This window comes from Lytechinus pictus, chromosome 7 (assembly GCF_037042905.1).
Source record: "Lytechinus pictus isolate F3 Inbred chromosome 7, Lp3.0, whole genome shotgun sequence".
Lineage (NCBI taxonomy): Eukaryota > Metazoa > Echinodermata > Echinoidea > Temnopleuroida > Toxopneustidae > Lytechinus > Lytechinus pictus.
The window spans coordinates 40,592,932-40,611,128 of record NC_087251.1 but is presented as its reverse complement, the minus strand read 5'-3'; the positions used below and the strand labels follow the sequence as shown (position 1 = coordinate 40,611,128).

The following is an 18,197-nucleotide window of genomic DNA, read 5'->3' as shown; positions in this document are numbered from 1 at the left end:
ATAAAGTTATATCCCTCACTTTACATTATGATTTTTTGTATCTGTATGAGTGCTGTCAATATTGATCGCAAATCTTTTAATTTATTTTTATATTTCAAGGTGCAAACAGTTGTCCCCTTTTTGCCAGAACAAACAAGAGATTATTCAGAGAAACTATAGACATCTATACGTCATATGTTATAAAGCAGATCGATCGACCGTTATTCCCCGTTTCCATACGACCTTAACAGACTTTAAAAGTGTTGAGTTCGCAGGGTGGTGAAACTTGGGATAAGGTCGTGGAGATGAACATTTTAATTGGTGGCAGCGGTGGGATGGAAGAAACAATGATAATTGGGCGTTGCCACACTGTAGCTTATATAGGGGAAGTATGGCCCAAAGATATAGCATATGACCTCTATCTCGAGAAAAGCAAGAAATTATTCTCCAATCCTTCGAAGTGGAATTTGTGTCCCTAAAAGCGATGTCCGGCATGTGCCATCACATCGAATAGTCGCGTCCGGTCGGGCAATCGCGAAACCCGAACATTCGATAAAATGGGCCCCTAAATTCCGGAACGGTCGGGTCCAGTTTGCCCCCCTTGCTCTATGGCTCATAATTTTCACAAAATATTGGGTAAACTGGACCTGACCTTTCAGGAATTTAGGGGGCCCTTTTCTCAAATGGCCGGGTGTGATGACACAAACCGTTTATCCTAGGTTCCTCCCACCATTTGACGTTTGATACTTTATCATAGGCTGTTCATTATTCATAGGCCTACTTTGTTTTGCCATTAATTGTATTGAATAATTTATATAACTATTGCATAACAGTACACAGTGCTTAGAACATTATGTAATGGTATGAAGCGTTATACATGAATGTTGCATGTTTCCTTATTTCAATTTTATGTTTGCGAAATATATCTCATAGCAAGGTTCAAATTCCTGATACTAGAATATCAAATTAGACTATTTTATTGATTGCAAATAATGGCATATTAATTTTCTTCATTGCGTAACCAATATCCCTCTTCTATTTGACTTTATCATGACTGAATACATCTTCGATTTATTGAAAAAAAAAGGATAATCCATTCCTTCCCGCTTATATCTGCTTGTCTGGCGATTGGGTGTTGAGAAAGTGACAATAAGTTAATATTGTAGTATGACTATATAAGTGCCGAAGCATTATTTTGATTCACGTATTAATTTCAAATATAATGAAACGATAGTGAATAGGCCGGCCTGTGTTTGAGATTGAGATTGAATGCTTATGGACTTCTTGCATTTTCAGCTTGCTGAATGGGAGACATGAACCACGACTCTGCGGCAATGGCTCCTGTAGCCAAAGAACTAAACGAGAAGGAGCTACTGAATAAGAAGATGGAGAAGGAAGATGGAAAGAAAGACCGTGGCACCTGGACCAGTCAACTGGACTTTCTGCTCGCTCTGATAGGAGCATCTGTTGGTCTTGGAAACGTCTGGCGTTTCCCTTATCTGTGTTACAAGAATGGCGGAGGTAGGTATCATGTATTCAATGATCAATCAGAGATATATTTTCTGCATATAGGTTCTAAATTTAGTTTACAAGATCATTTTCTCTTGTGATTGAGGTGTAGGCCTTGATTGATGTTTACAATCAACAATTAACCACTATGATGAATCAAAGGCGGTAAACTTAAAGATTTACAACGGAGCTTGTAACGTTATCACGTTTATTTATTCGTTAAATATTGTGTTTGTTCAAACATCTTTTCTACAATGGGTTCTACAACGTTACATCACAATATTGTTTTCTGTCAGTGTTTTTGTTGATTAGACCTTGTCACGTTATATTACGTATTTGTCATGTACTTTTGTTTGTTCAAACGTGTTTTTTTTAAGAATACAGTTAAATGGTTTGAATGAAATGGTGACAGCTTGTGTTAAATATGATTCACACATAGCATTTGATGATAGCTTAAAATAGAATGAGTGAAATTTATTATTGTCAATTTGATAATGGCACGGGGTTCATATCCTATTCAAAGCGATGGTTCTTTGGCAAGACATAGGTCTACATCACCATACTCCACCCATGTATGTAGTAGCAAATAGTCATTACAAGTGGAACGCCTTTGGCATTACACGATTCAATATTTTGATATACCAACAGTGCTGACTTTGAAAACAGCTATTGAATAATTATTCACCAAAAACACTCGTATGATAATAAAATACTATGTCGATTGACCCAACATGACCTTTGACCATAGTCATGTGACCTAACACATGTGCAAAACATACTTGATTACCCCTATGTCAATGTTTAATGAACTACATACGTGTAGATCCACGAACTTTCTAAGTTATGATGCAAATTCAACAAATACCCCCAAAACGGCCAAAGTTCATTGACCTTAAATGACCTTTGATCTTGGTCATGTGACCTGAAATACACACAGGACATCCAGGGATACATTGTTACTCTTATGTCCAAGTTTCATGAACTGTATAGATCCATAAACTTTTAAAGTTATGATGATAATTCTCAAATACCCTCAACATTATCAAAGTTCGTTGACGCTAAAATGACATTTGGCCTTGGTCATGTGACCTGAAACTCAGGCAGGATCTTCAGTGATACACTATTACCCTTATGTCTTAGTTTCATAAACTATGTCCATGTACTTTCTAAGTTATGATGACATTTCAAAAACCTAAACTTGGTTAAGATTTCAATGTTGACAACGCCGCCGCCATTGGAAAAGCGGCGTCGATAGTCTCGCTCTGCTTTGCAGGTGAGACAATAAAACGCAGAAGTGCCTTACTATTAAAGCCATAATACTGTGGATATCTGATAAATATGGGCTTTACATAATTTGCCATTATTGTTACTGTTACTTTTATTACTGTTATGATTGTTATTATCATATATTGTTATTAATTACTGATATTCATTAGTAGTACTAATAGTAGTAGCAGTTGTAGTAGTAATGTAGAGCTGAGAAATATTCAGATTTTTTTTTCCACTTACATCGCTCTCTATGGCCTCTGCACAGTTTTCGAATCATAGGCCTATACCAGTTTTGGCACTTTGTCCATTTCCCGTTTGAAATCATCCCAAATCATGATAAAATCCGAGTTCTTCTAAGAAACATTTGGTTCAATTACCACTTAGCCCATTTATTATTTTTCCTTCTTTTTACACTTCCACATGGTACCTTTGTTGAAAATACAATATAATATATTCTTTCCACAGTATGTGATTGTCAACACAATATATGCCACAAAATTTATATATATACGATAATAATATTCCATGGAATTGTCATATTTAGTTAAGGAGACAATTTTTATAAAGTGTAACAAAATTTCTAAGGAAGCAATTGATTCGTACATTCGTGCGATGGGAGACATTCAATGCACCTGAGTAAGACGTACCACAATTTTCATGAATTTGGTTTCTTTTAGATTAATTATATTTGTGTGTTTTTCCATATCATAATGATGTCATACTTTTCGATATAGTTAGCCCATTTATGATAATTTTGTTTTGTCTAATTCCCAGTCAGACAATAAACCTACTCATTTCATCTAATTGATCCATTTGTTTTAACATCAATGGCCCGTATTCTAAACTCGGGTCTCATTTAAACTCAGGTCTAAAGTTGTAGTTTAAGTATGGAAAGCCAATTGTGACATAAATCACTAACAGTAGAGATGTAATATTTCAGCTCAGTTGACTCTCAAATCATTCTCAATTGTCTAGGAGTTATGAATAGATAATTGTCTTCACAATCAAAGAACCAGGAAAGAGCAGAGTAAACAAGAAACATACAATGCAATATTAATTTTGACACTTTTGGCTTCCCATAACTTTAGCACAGACTTAGACCATGGTCTAAGTTAAACCTGACTTCAGAATACGGGCCAATGAGTCTATAGGGCTATATGACTAAATAAACGATGGACCTAGGTCCAGCTCCATGGTCCATGTATGCACTATTCATGGGCCACATTTTTAGAGAGTGCGAAAAATTCAAGATACGTATCGAATGTTAAACGATCTGGGCATTAGACCCCATGGCAGTTAGCCCCAATTGAGGGACAGATATACCAAAATTTAGCAAACGGGCTGAATTGATATGGGTTACCGTTTCCCTATGATGGGGTTAGTCGGTTTGATAAACACTGCTAGTAAACCAACGGCTCGATTCTCAACACCTTCATAAATCTAACTTTTTGACTTTATCGGAGATAGTGAGCTATACTTGTCTGATAACCGTTTTACGATGCCCTCTTTGCCAAGATCAGGGACAACAAACTGACGAAGTATTTAAGACACCTCCAACCCTGTCATAACTTCTTTTAGAATGACCATGGACCTTGTAGTAGGTCCATGGTAATGACGTAGTGGCATCACGTGGGGAAACTATGACATGCAAATGCGAAGTACCTAGAAATATGACAAATTATAATCTTATGTAATCAATCATAGAAGTGGAAATTCAATTGCAAAAACATGTGGGGTACCCGGTAGGATCATTCGATAATGTAATGCATAGAAACTATAAAAACCTTTAATAAAACGCCACAAAACCATTCATTTTAATCGATAAATTAAAGATTCTGGCCATCCATAATTTGACTGCTATTCTTTGTTTTGAGACCCTTATCAAGATTTTGATAAATTCTATCCGCTACTTTATGCATAAAAATTTGTCAAATCATTATATATCGGTATCTTGGGATTTATACAATTTATGTTACTCTATTTTGATGATATTTGGAATCATAAAAAGCGTAGAAGTACCACCATTTTACCAAAAAAAATTATGGTTCACTTCCATGATCTATGAAAAATTGATATCCCGGGGGTACCCATCTCAGCGTTCACATGTGATTTTTGAGTCATGAAATGAATTATTCATAATTTCATTTTCTCAGCAATTGAATGCTCAAGTTTCCGTGGTTTAAGTATGTATGATGCATATTTTGCCTCTACTATACAAGTATTATTATTAATATTATTAGTATTATTATATATCATTGTTATTAGTATTATATGCATTCCCCAATTCATCACAATAATTAAGTTTAATCATGGTTTTACTTTTTGAAAATTATGCTATTTTGTGACTAAGGCTACGTCTCGTAGCCTTAACTGGACGTTGTGGCGTGCGCCTGTAATCCAAGCTATGTGGGGGAAGTTACAAATTGATGCAGAGGTTCACGGTTCGAGCCCTGGTCACATCTTTCGGATGGTGACGTTAAAGGTCGGACCCAGACGTAAATAATCATATCTGATTGATACACGTCTGACAAAACTCAAATACACATCGTCTACTCTTTATGCCGATAGTATCGAGGATTCTAGTTAGGAAACCTTACGTGAAACGGTTTGGAGCTAACTCCGTCGGATAAAATGACTAACCTGTCCCGGTGTTGAGAAATGGGCCCAACGTGGATAAAAACCAATGTAACTACCTCCATCTCCATTCCATCATTCCATTCCTTGTTTTTATTTGGCAATAAGTCATGATTGACTATTTTTGCCACCCACTGTATGAAAAGTAGGGTAACAATTTTATTTATTATTATTATTTTTATATTACTTTTTTCCAATATTTCTTGTATATTCATTCCTTAAAAAAAAAAAAACATTTAAATACATATGAAACAAAAAACTGAGGAATAAGATATCAGCAAACAATAGGGGGATTACTTCCCGAAAACGATAAGGTTGTTGATCGACGATCTATGAGATATTATATAAAAGAAAATCATTCTAACAAGAGGGGATAACGTTTTAACAAGTTTTTCGGTACTTTGAATTCTTAGTGTACCAAGCACCATTTGTGATATATTCAGCCTTTTTTTTTTTTTTTTTTTTTTTGTTGTTGATTAGTTACAATTCAAATATTCTCAGTGGCCTAAGATATATTTCCTGGGGTTATATTGACCCATAAAGTAAAGACGGAGAGAGAAAGGATTTATGATATCAAGAAGTGATAAGATAGGAAAAAAAAACTGATTTGAAATGACTGAAAGAGAGACAGGCAAAGAAAGAAGAGCCCCCTCCCACACCCGTACCAGAGTTACGGGGTTACGGCTGTCCCGTCGGTGGATTCAGGTCCATCAACATCTTGAGGTTTGATCTTTCCAGGGTAAAACGCCTTTAACCTACCTACATGGAAAATAAAAAGGGGCCCTTGTGGGAGGAAGCCCTTCCTCCTCCTTGTGACCCTCAGTCAGTCGATTGACACTTGTCTGTATGGAAAAAGAGCCTTCAAACATGAAATCCAGCAAATACAAAAGGGAAGTGTCAATACACTTTGGTGGTTATTTTATTATTTTAATTTTGTTTCTATTACTTTTTTAATATATATTTTTTTGTCATAACTATTAATTTATCCTTTCTTCTCTCCCTCTTTTGCAAAGAAAAAAGAAAGAAGGAAACCCCAGCAAGACACAGGGAGATGTCTTCCTTTTTCTTTCTTAAAGTCAAAGCTTTAACAAAGATAAAACATAATCTATCACATTGCATAATATTGACAGTAAATTATATAGTGTGGGATGCTTTGCGACCAATCATCCAAGGTTAGTTGCAAGATATTGTGGGCGGTTAGAGATGAAAAAAGTATTATAACATATATCGTGTGTACATCCAACGCGCGACTGATTAAGTTAATGAATAATAATTGCAATAGTTATATAACTTCCAATAGCTGATATATATACATGCATATACCCACACAAATATATACATATATAAATTTTCAAATATAGTAGTATGTAAGATATGATTAAGTAAAGAAAATATATTTCTAAAATCATTTCGCTATTGAGCGGTGGCCACGAAGTCATTACATTTTGTAATACCTCAGAAAAGTCTTGCATTGATGACAAAAGTCTTCTCAGTGAAATATTAATTTCATAATCATGAGACAATTAACTGATAAAGAAGAGAACAAGATAGCAACCAAAATTCTGCATAGCTAGCTACCTAGATTTACCGTTTCTCAAACAATCGCTTTGTCCTTAAAGCGGACGATGGACTTTTGCTTTTTGTTTTGTGCACTTTTCAGTAAAGTCATTATTTCCTTAGTATCAGTTATATGGGTTTCGACAAGTAACATAGACCTTTCTATAATGTATTTTCGGCATTCAGTGAGGAAATGACTTACAGTTTCAATACACCCATTACAATTATTGCAACATCCTGTTGGATGCATTTTCAATTTAAAAAGATCTTCGTTCAAACCTACTACTCCGAGTCTTAATCCATGAACAATACTCTCCTCAAATCTTGTTAAAAAATACAAATGTGTTTTGTTAACGGCAGGTTGTACCTGTCTCAGAAAGGTGTGCGATGAATTCCACCTATCTTGCCAGAGGGTGATATACTTATCCGTAATAATACTCTTTATTTCAGAGAGAGATAGTTTATTAAATATTTCAATGTTGTTTTGTAGTGCAGCTTTGGCGTAATCATAGAGCTATTAACTGTTAATAGCTCCATGGCGTAATGATCTGCCATTTCATTCCCATGTAGACCACAATAGCTAGGGATCCATTCAAGGTGGATGTGTTTCCCTTGATAGTTTAATTTAGTAGATAAAATTATAATTTCCGTGACAAAGGATATATCCTTTTCTTCTTTTATGGCCTGTAATGCGCTCAATGAGTCAGAGAAAATCACAATTCCGACGAATACATCGATATCCTCGAGCCAGTTGAGTGCAAGGACGATGGCTGCTAATTCAGCTCTGAATGATGATGTATGGTTCACCAGCCTTTTTGCTTCATGGATGGAGAAAGCTGGTACATAAAAGGAAGTGGAGACTGTTCCATCGTTTGGAACTTTTGACCCATCTGTGAATATATGCAACTGATTTGACCATTTACTTCCTATAAGTTCTAAGCTACGTTGTTCTAAATATGAGGGGTTTTGTTGTTTATTCAGAACTTCACTCAATTCTAGAGAAACTATTGGAAGAATCATTGTCCATGGGGGGAGACAAGATACAGTATAAGTTTCAATTGGTTTTTCATTCATCAATGCTGTCCTACATCCAAAAGGTTTATAATTTTGTTGATGTTTTAATATCTCCATTTGCCAGTTTGGCTTGACGTTAACAGGATGATCACGATGTATAGCAATTTTTTGTTTTAGAATATCTGCAAGCATCTGCCTGCGTAAGTCTAGGGGCATTTCACCTAATTCTGTTTGTAAGGCAGCAAGTGATGTTAGGGGAAGAGCTCCTGCACATATTCTCAGAGACTGATATTGAATATTATCTAAGGATTTTTTAATCTATGACTGCGCACTATCATAAGCTTCGCAGCCAAAATCTAATAATGATATTATTAGTGCTTTATATACAATCAGTAACGATTTTGAGGAGCTTCCCCACGTCGTACCTGTTAAGCACCTCAAAATATCTTACGTTTACATTTTGAAATGATTATATCTATCTGATTTTTCCATGACAGTTTTTTATCAATTATCATTCCTAAGATTTGTTTTCTCAGATTTGAAGGTCAGGGCAGCATTGTTTAACCTGAGCTCCGGATATTTGATTTTCCTCTTCTTAGTAAAAAGTACTGGGACTGTTTTGCACTGTGAGAGACGAAGTCCCCATTTGGTAAACAAATTGTTCAATTTATTCAAATGATACTGTAATTGTTTTGAAATGAGCTCTATATCCGCACCCGATATCCAGACAGCACAGTCGTCCGCATATATGGATGTTGTAACAGATTCATCAGTCGGGATATCACACATCATTATATTGTAGAGCAATGGACTTAAAACACTACCCTGGGGCAGACCATTGTATATTTCGTGGCATTTTGATTTTTCCTGTCCAATATTTACATGAAAAGTTCGCCCCTTCAAAAAGTTATTCAAGAATTGTAGCTTATTGCCAGAGATATCATAATATGATGCTATAGTTTGTATATTAAGCTTTTGATATCGAGTCGATCATATGCTTTTTCAATATCAAGGAATACTACTAATGTATATTCACCAACATTAATACTTCTTTGAATCGTGTTCTCTAGAAGTATTATATTATCCACCAAACTACGTTTGGAGCGAAAACCTGTCATAAAGGTGGGAATATTTCTTTCTTTTCCAAGTACCACTGAAGTCTATTCTTTACAATCCGTTCAAGTATCTTAGCAAAGCACGAAGTTAGTACTATGGGTCGATATGATGATACAGTATGAGGGTCTTGGTCCTGCTTTAGTACAGGGATTAATATAGAATGTTTCATATTTGGGGGTATGGCCCCCGTGTCCCATATCCAATTCATGACCTTTAGCATATAATTCTTACTTTCATTCGGAAGTTTTTGATACACCTGGTAAGGGATCTTGTCTTCCCCAGGGGATGATTGTTTACAAGTATTGAGAGCCTTTTGTAATTCCTGAAACGTAAAAGGTTCATTCAAAACATGTTCCATTCCCGGGTTCATTGACTTGATTGCAATGTGTTCATTGCCTTTTATTCCCGTGCATTCTTCTACTTGACTTATAGATTGGAAAAAGGAAGAAAAAGCCTCAGCTTTTTCTTTATCACACAAAATTTCCTTTTCATTAACCACTAAGATTGGCATGTTTTTTTTTTTCGTTTGTTTTTGACCGACCCTTTCAGTCTTTTAATGGTGTGCCAGATCATGGATTATGGTACATAGGGATTTAGTCTTCGACAGAAATCTTCCGAATATCTTTTTTCTGATTGGCGCAGAATCTTTTGGGCTTCTGCTTTCTTCTTTAAATAAATGTTCAAATATTATGCGGATATATGTCTTTTCAATTTATTATTAGCCCTATTTCTTTCTTTGATGATTTTTGTGCATTCATCTGTCCACCAAGGAACGGGGTTGTGTTTCTTCTTGCCCTTCTTGGGCATTAATTCACTTATAATGTTTGTTAGTTCATTAATAAAATCACTATATATATCAGTTTGGTCGGTTAGGATATCTCTATCTCCTGTTAGACTTCTTTGACACTTTCTAGTGAAAGAATTCCAATCAAATTTCTTAAAAGACCAGTTTATTTCTTCATTGACCCTTTGATTATTTACCTGCCTGGTTCGATCCAGTAATATATTTGGGTAGATATGGGAAAATGATCACTCCCAAAAGTGTGCTGCAGAACTTCCCAAGTGCACTTACCAGATAGCAGAGGGGATGTGATACTGAGGTCGAGACAAGAAGTTTTCCCAGTATGTGGATCTATTCTAGTTCCTGTTCCATCATTTAAAAATACAAAGTTTCTTTCATGGATGAAGTTTTCAACCACTTTACCATTTTGGTCTGTTTTTGCACTGCCCCATACAGGATTGTGGCAATTGAAATCCCCAACTATAAGGAATAGGTTATCTATACCGTTGGTGATTTTGTTTAAGATAACATGATCCATTTTTTGGCATGGATTATAGAAATTTACAACGGAGACCGCTGTTCCGGCAATATGTATTTTAGTAAATTGCATTTCAATTTCTTTATCATTAATGGGGTATTCATAATTGAGGGATTCATGTATGTAAATTGCGCAACCTCCTTTAGAACGATTTTCTCTGTTTCTATTAAAACATAGGTATTTTGGGATAGCCAGTATGTGATCTCCACTAAACCAAGTTTCTTGGACACAGATAATATGATAAAGGTCTTTTTGCATATTCAAGTAATTTATAAGTTCGGGGCCGTGATTTAACAGCCCCTGCGCGTTCCACTGAAGTATGGTTAGCGCACCAGTCATCAGCATTAGACTAGCCCAGTTCATCATTGGCACTGCAGAGAACACTTTGTTGTAGTAGTCTATCTGCAGCTGATTTGACAAAGGATGAAATTTCCTCTTCAGTTCTTCCCACAGTAAAGGTAAGAATGAGTTGGATGATGAATGAGATAAGGTTCTCATTACTCATTTGGGTAAAGAGATTACCCGGAGAGGGAGTTTCTTCCCTGTTATTGTTTCTTCTGTATGTTTGGGGAATGGGGTTGCGGGGTTGGGTATCTGATTTGGTTACCTGGTTGATTTTGGGGCGAACGGTTCTCATAGGTTGGGGTGGGAGGGGAAAAGACTCTTGCTGGCGGTTAATTAACCGATCATTTGGTAGTTCAACTGGAACTTCTGGTGGTACTTGTCGTGAGTTTTTCTCTTGCGATAACAGTTTTGCAGCTTCTGCATAAGTAACATTGTTTTTTACTTTGACTGTTTGTATTTTTTGGGCTCTCTTAGCTTCAGGACATCCTCCAAATGCTGCCGAATGGTCTCCCCCACAATTGGGGCAGGTCCGATTATCTTTATTATTACACTCATCGAAACTATGGTCTTGCCCGCACCTTACACACCTTAACTTTGCCCTACACTGGGCAATTCCGTGTCCAAATCTTTGGCAGCAAAAGCATCTTTTTACGTGGGGATGTATTGTTTGACAGTAAATCTTTGGAAACAAATTGTCACAAAGCTGGGAAGGATGTTCTTATTGAAGCTAAGAATGATACTTGTCATTGGAATGAACTTGGGTCCACTTTATTCACTGTCTTCCCCTGTATCTGCATTTGATTTAGATCTTTTCGTTATTCTTTTTACATCGACAACACCTTGATGTTTCAATTCATTTAGTATTTCCCTTTCTGTCATCTCCGTTGAAATTCCGTAGATGACTCCTTTTTCAACTACCTGCTTCTCCACAGCTTTCATGGTTCATATGACACTTATTTGGGATATTGCTCTGAGCTGCTTAGCATTTCTACATTTAATGAGAAGGCCCTGAGCGGTTGGTTTAACGAATTCTGGGCTATAGTTGGACATGCTTCTCGTATTTGTCTAGCTCTGGTAATGGGGTTGACATTTTTTTTAGCGATTTGGTCCTATCTATGGGAGTGATAAGTACTTTAAATTCTGATTGTCTTACTTGGGTTGGTGTGCTAAATATATTATGTTCGTCCTCTGAAGAGTTATCGGATCTAAGCGATAGGTTTTCAACTTCAACACTACCTTCACGTTTACGTTTAATTCTCTGTTTTAAGGATCTGGAGTGAGTAACTGTTCTAAAATCGTCATCATCGTTAGAATCTAACACCGTTGGCTCTTCGCGCGGGGCGTAGGAAGCCCCGCGCCCGGCCATGACCGGAATTGGTTCCCGAAGAAAGGCGGGAGATTCAAATTTATCTGTGTGTAGATGTGTGTGTGCAATCTAGCGATATTACACTACAGTGCGGTATGTGTTAGTGTAACGCCCACAATATCTTGCTTACCTTCTTATCTGAACCTCTTTGGAATGAAAGTCCAAACAACTCCAAAATATTTCAGATCACAGTCTAAGCAATATAATTCAACCTGAAGAGGGAAGAATTTCTGGAAGGTTCTGGAGACACGGTCGCGCCGCACGCCGCACCTTTTCAATTTCCGATTTACCCTAGTCTAGATCTGGACGTTAGTAGTAATTTGTTTTGAAAACCCTACGCTCACTCACACGCCAATACATCAGTAGGAGAAGGTGAAAAAAGGGACGGACTGATGCATTGGTATTGGGGTTGTGTGTGAGGGAGGGTGTGTGTGTGTGAGAGAGAGAGTGTAGGGTTTTCCAAACAAATAACTATCAACGTCCAGATCAAGACTAGATTTACCCTAGACTGACCCCGTGACCCCAATCTTTGATCTAAACACGAATGTAGATGGGTATAACCAAGGAGCTGTCTGCGGGTTAAACTTGCTTCATTTTTGTTCTACATATTTCCATCTTTACAGTGGCCCTGGTTGTTATTAACTTTCCGGAAAAAAAAAATGTTTTAGTGACAGAGTTTGACAGGTCGTTTGGCAAATGTTTACCAGTAATCGATTTACTCGTTTCCAAAGGCATTTCCGTGCTCCATGCAGAATATTAACGGAAACCAATATCACCTAGAACTAAACTGAACTGGGTTTGAACTATGGTCTAAACCCAAACCTGAATGCTGGACTTGACCTATTCTTACGAAAAACATATAAAAAAAACACACACAAACAGCGGACCATAGACATTGATGTCCGACCGGATTGATGGTTAATTGGTTTGACGAGATATTTATTACCCATTAATGATTGTTTAGATAAAATATTTTTCATACCGTTCATTCCTTGGCTTTGACGCAGTAGGCTGCATGTGACAGGAATGCACATGAGAAAGATAACAATAGCCAGTCCTGATACTGATAGCCCTTACCAACCTCTAGTGATAGTCAACTCTCCCACTATTAATTAGCATGGTTTTAAATTAGTGATCTACAAAACCCACATCATCTCTGATTATGACCAAAAGTCAGTTATTAGTTTGCAGGAGGCGTATATACTGATATAAATTTAATGAACTCTTGAAGAGATTTATTGCCATTATTTGTCTGAACATCAAATCGTATAGTTCTTTATTCATTTTACTACATGTATTATGTAGGACACTGATAAAACCAATAAAACGCATATCATGATCAGACAACGCTCTTACTTAGCGAGCAATAAATCGTACAATAATCGTACAATAAAGCCTTTATTGTACGATTTATTGCTCGCTAAATAATTCCTTTTACAGAAGAAATTTGCTATTCTATTATTTATAGATTTATAAGCTACCATTCATTGATATTTATATTTGATATCGAGTTGAAGCCGCTGAGTATATTGAAGAATAGCAACACTTCATGAAATAATACAGTTTTGAACGCTTTTTTCCCACTAATATCACGAATGTATCATATACCTTTTCATCCAATGAAGGATTCTGCATGTTAAAAAGAAAGCAAATGTCTCGCCACTTGCTATGTTGCGGACGCCATCTTAATGAGGGCAGGAATTAGCTTTATATTCTTCGTGACCATCCTCTGATCCTCATGGTTTTCTTTGGTTCGTTAGGTTTAAATCACGATTAAAAATACTTAAAATATAAACGCCTTTTCTTTGGAAGAATCATGTTCTGAATAAATATTATTCTGCTCTGTGATTAAATGAAGGTCGGGTTATACCTTAACTTTGTAATTTTCTTTGCGGTGCCATGTATTTCAAAGTAAACCCCTAATAGATCCACTGACAAGAGGGTATCTCCCCGGCATGTCGTTGGTCTGTCAACTGCATTGACAGTGTTACTATCATCTTTTTAAATTTTCTTTACCAGGTGCATTTCTAATCCCGTACTTCATCTGTTTGATTCTTGGAGGGATTCCTCAGTTGATTCTGGAGATCGGTCTTGGACAATGGACAAACCAGGCTGCGGTGACTGCATGGGATATCTGTCCGATCTTCAAGGGTTAGTTATCTCTCTTTTATTGTGCCGCTGCAGACGTATTTTAGTTACGTTGATCAAATTTGACAGTTAGATTAAGCAATAGAAGGTCTTTAAGACTTTCCAGGAGTATTCAGAAGGAACTGTTGCTGGACTAGCGCCATTAGCGTCTCTAGACGGTGTGTGCGTTCAATAAGATATCACAATTAATAATATTATTATTATTAAAAGGTCTCCAATTTGTTAATTGTTTGGATATGTGAAGTATTGGTGTGAATACCTTTAGTGGCAATAAATGTTATGATATGGATTTATTCATCTTCAGAAAAAAGAAAAGGGGATACAATTTCTTTTTATTGCCGAAGAAGCAAATATGTCATCGTGACATCATGTTAATCTCGAATTACATAATATTTTAAATGAGATCTGTAGTTATGGTAGGCTTGAATAGACATCTAAACTTGTTGTGCATCAGGTTTGGGTGGTGCTGGGATGTTCATCCAGTTTTTCCTAGACACCTACTACATCGTGATCATGGCATGGTCCCTCTACTACATGTTCATGTCCTTCACGTCCACGCTTCCATACTCTCACTGCGACAACGCGTGGAACACTCCTTGCTGCTTGGCCACCGGACTTGGTATGGGCAATGACACGGCTAATGACAGCACTGTAATGACACCGACGGCAATGTCGTATGACCCTACTGGAACTCCTTCCACCAACCTCACCGATACTTGCAATGGAACAGTTTCATCGACCGTTGAATTCTGGGAGTAAGTTACAAACTTCCTGTGCTCTATAGCCACGTGATCGTTATTATCCACCAGAATGATGTGAGGGTGTGAAAAGACACGTGAATTGTGCTTGTGTTGATGTAGGTTTATAATTGTTCCCTCCCTCCTTTATTGAATTATTACTTTATTTTACGTTCTTTATTATTAGAATTACTTGCTTGTCCAATTTGATCGCTGCAGGTTGTTCCCTTTTTTTACAAAATGGAATGAGTATAATTGTAAGATTCTTAATAGACCCTTCCTCTCAACTAAAGCTGGTAGGTTGGTGAGTCCTATCGGCTGTCTAATGCAGGAACTAAACGACTCTGCAAATTGTATAGAAGTGATCTCTCTAGTGCATAAATCCCAACTGAGGTTATCTGAACTAACAAGATGACCGAGGAGGTACTGGTGTAGCAGTAATGTTAAAGGTTGTGAATTAGGTGTTGCATATATGAGTGCGTGAGTGACATACCCCTTCCACAAAAGTAGTTATAAGTGTACATTTTTTTGTTAAACAGTTTAGAAAACAACCATCTCGATTGAAATTAACCCCATATCTAGCCGCAAGATCCTCCAGATACATTTATCGGATGGTATTGAGCACCTCGGTGGCATCAACTGGCAGCTTTTGCTCTGCATGTTCTTCGCCTGGTTTCTCTGCTATCTCTGCATTTGTAAAGGTGTCAAGACGTCGGGAAAGGTAAAAGTGACGATGTGCAAGCTTTGTGGATGAGGAAAATGCAAGCCGAAACAAGGACGATCGAAGATGGATACAAGCCAATTAAAAGAAAAGCAAATCTGTATCAAATGGATTTGCAGATCATTTTCTCTTTCTATTCAGATGTAGGTCCCTGGTTGGGTAGGGTGGGAGGGAGGTAGTTGTATGGTTAAAAGGGAGGTAGGGAAGGAGAATGGGGGAGGGGAAACGACTGTTGCAAAGATGGGTTGGATAAAACGGGAGGATACCCTTTTAGTAGTTTTCCTGGTGGGCTTTCTTTTGCTTCTCAGTGGAGGCTTGCTTGCATGGGCGGTGGTCGAGGAGAGTATTGTGTGAGGTGTGGTGCCTTAACCCGAACAATCACGTATGAAATATGGTTATACCAACTCAGGGATTGTTGGGGTTAAGCACTTTGATTGTTTCTATTTTTGTGGTACCTAAATATATATTATGACAAATATGTTGGTCTTTATGTTTTACGGCTCAAGACCTTTGCAAAATTGATAGTAAGCTTGTGTGCAATCAACCCTTTCATCTATACTAAAGCAACCAATGCAAGATTAAAAATATTTGATATTGGTGCAAGGAGAACAAAAACTGAAAATTTACTCATTGGCAGAGTCGTTTGACCCAAGCAATCACGTGTTCTATTATCTTAATCTTTTCAGGGATTGCGTGGGTTAAGCTGGACTCACCTCTTTAAAAAAATGATTCAAAACATCTTTTGGACATTTTCATTCAATCGAATCTAGTCTCCACTTGACCAAAACTAGAACTTGCAATGGTTTGAAAAAGCATTCCTTTCTGTTTGTGGTTTTATTCAAACTAACACGAAAGGTGATTGTTGTGCCTTAAACTATCTTATCCCGCAATGATATATTCTATGACCACACGCAATAAGGGATCTGATGGTTTGAGGCTACAGCAAGTCAAGCGTAGTTATAAACACCTTCTGTGCTGCACTGAACATTTTCGCGAAAGATCTGAACATCAACTCAACCACTCAACTACTCAACTGCAGAGCTGTCTCACAAGATTACACCTCGATTTGACACACCACTTACAGAACTATGATTTTAATAATTCAACGACTGACGGATGGGAAGTACATCATTCTTAACAGCTGAATTGCAGTGCCGCTTTACGATAATCATGTATAACTTTAGCTTAAAGAACCAAAAATAAAAAGCATTTAGAACTTGTAATGAAAGTCATTATACTTACCAATCTTTCGATACAAGTCATATCCTTCCCTTTTACTTTAAACGCTCTTTCATTTTCTCATCTGTTTTGAGTGTGAGTCAATGCACCATAATTTTGACACCTCTCCCGTCAAAGAAGCATTCCTCATTCTACTTCTACCCACTCCAGTTTGACATCCATAATCATGTCAATTTTATTTGGGACAATGAATGATCTGGTTGAGTGGAAGCATGTGAATGCTGGAACGCGTTCCGAAATGTTTGTGTGTGTGCGTATATGTGTGTGCGAGAGAACGATGTGAGGGTGTGTGTTAAATATGTAGTCAAAGCTATTCATACATTATGGGGCTTTTTGTGAACCCATTGTGTTTCTGATATGCTCTCTATTGAGTGTAACATGTCCTTATGGAACTTGCGTCATTGGTGTAATAAAGTGTTGGATATGAATTTATTGGATGATTCTATCTGCCGTACAGGAAGGGAGGGAGGTGAAGGAAAAATATTGAAAGTACAGTGGGTAAAGTGAGATTAACAATGAAGCTCTGTCTCTTCTTTGTTTGAGTTGAGGCTGCTCATTCTTACGATTTTGTGCAATGGTTTGTTTGAATGGAAAAAAGAGCAAACCGAATTTCCACCTTCCCATTCATCTGCCACTGCAGATAGAATACAAACTCCATAATATTTCAATCACCGTGTCAGTTCATTTCTGCAAAACTTGAACTCTCTATCAAAATTATGTATAAATTAGACATAATTGTCGACACGAGTTTAAAGTATTAATCGTAAGGCGAGCGATGATCATTCCATTTAATTCAACGGTTCGCCTTTGTACTCATCTGTAAAATTAAGAAACGTAAAACATTGCGTTATTCAGAATCACTATTTTAATTACGGTCAGCTATATCCATATGTCACCATCATACGTTTACTCCGCGAAAATCATGCTATCATGTATTGTAAAAAGTGTATTCATAATCATAATATTGACCAACAAAGACACAATTGTGATAGTCAAGTCAACGTTCCTTAAATTTTCATTCAAATTTTCAGCTTTCCATAGTATAATCATTTTATTGAACCAACTGTGCTTATCAAACAAAGGTTTGAGGTTTTACAATGTATACCATGACATTTCAATTCTTCATTTAGAACAGTTAAACTGTCACCAGAAAATTACCAACACAGTCATTGTATCTACATGTGATAGTTCATAGTTCTGATCTTATTTCCCAGTTTTCTTCGTGTATGTGTTTCTCTTTATTT

At 36.9% G+C, this 18,197-nt stretch overlaps 1 protein-coding gene across 1 annotated transcript in view; it reads left to right on the top strand.

Moving 5' to 3' along the window:
* The first annotated feature begins 1,313 nt into the window (after nt 1-1,313).
* Nucleotides 1,314-18,197, top strand: part of LOC129264219 (sodium- and chloride-dependent betaine transporter-like) — a 31,584-nt gene continuing 14,700 nt past the window's right edge. The window contains exons 1-4 of the mRNA XM_054902074.2: nt 1,314-1,500; nt 14,128-14,259; nt 14,711-15,011; nt 15,576-15,714. Coding sequence (XP_054758049.1) covers nt 1,314-1,500; nt 14,128-14,259; nt 14,711-15,011; nt 15,576-15,714 — 759 coding nt within the window. The remainder of the gene's footprint in view (nt 1,501-14,127; nt 14,260-14,710; nt 15,012-15,575; nt 15,715-18,197) is intronic.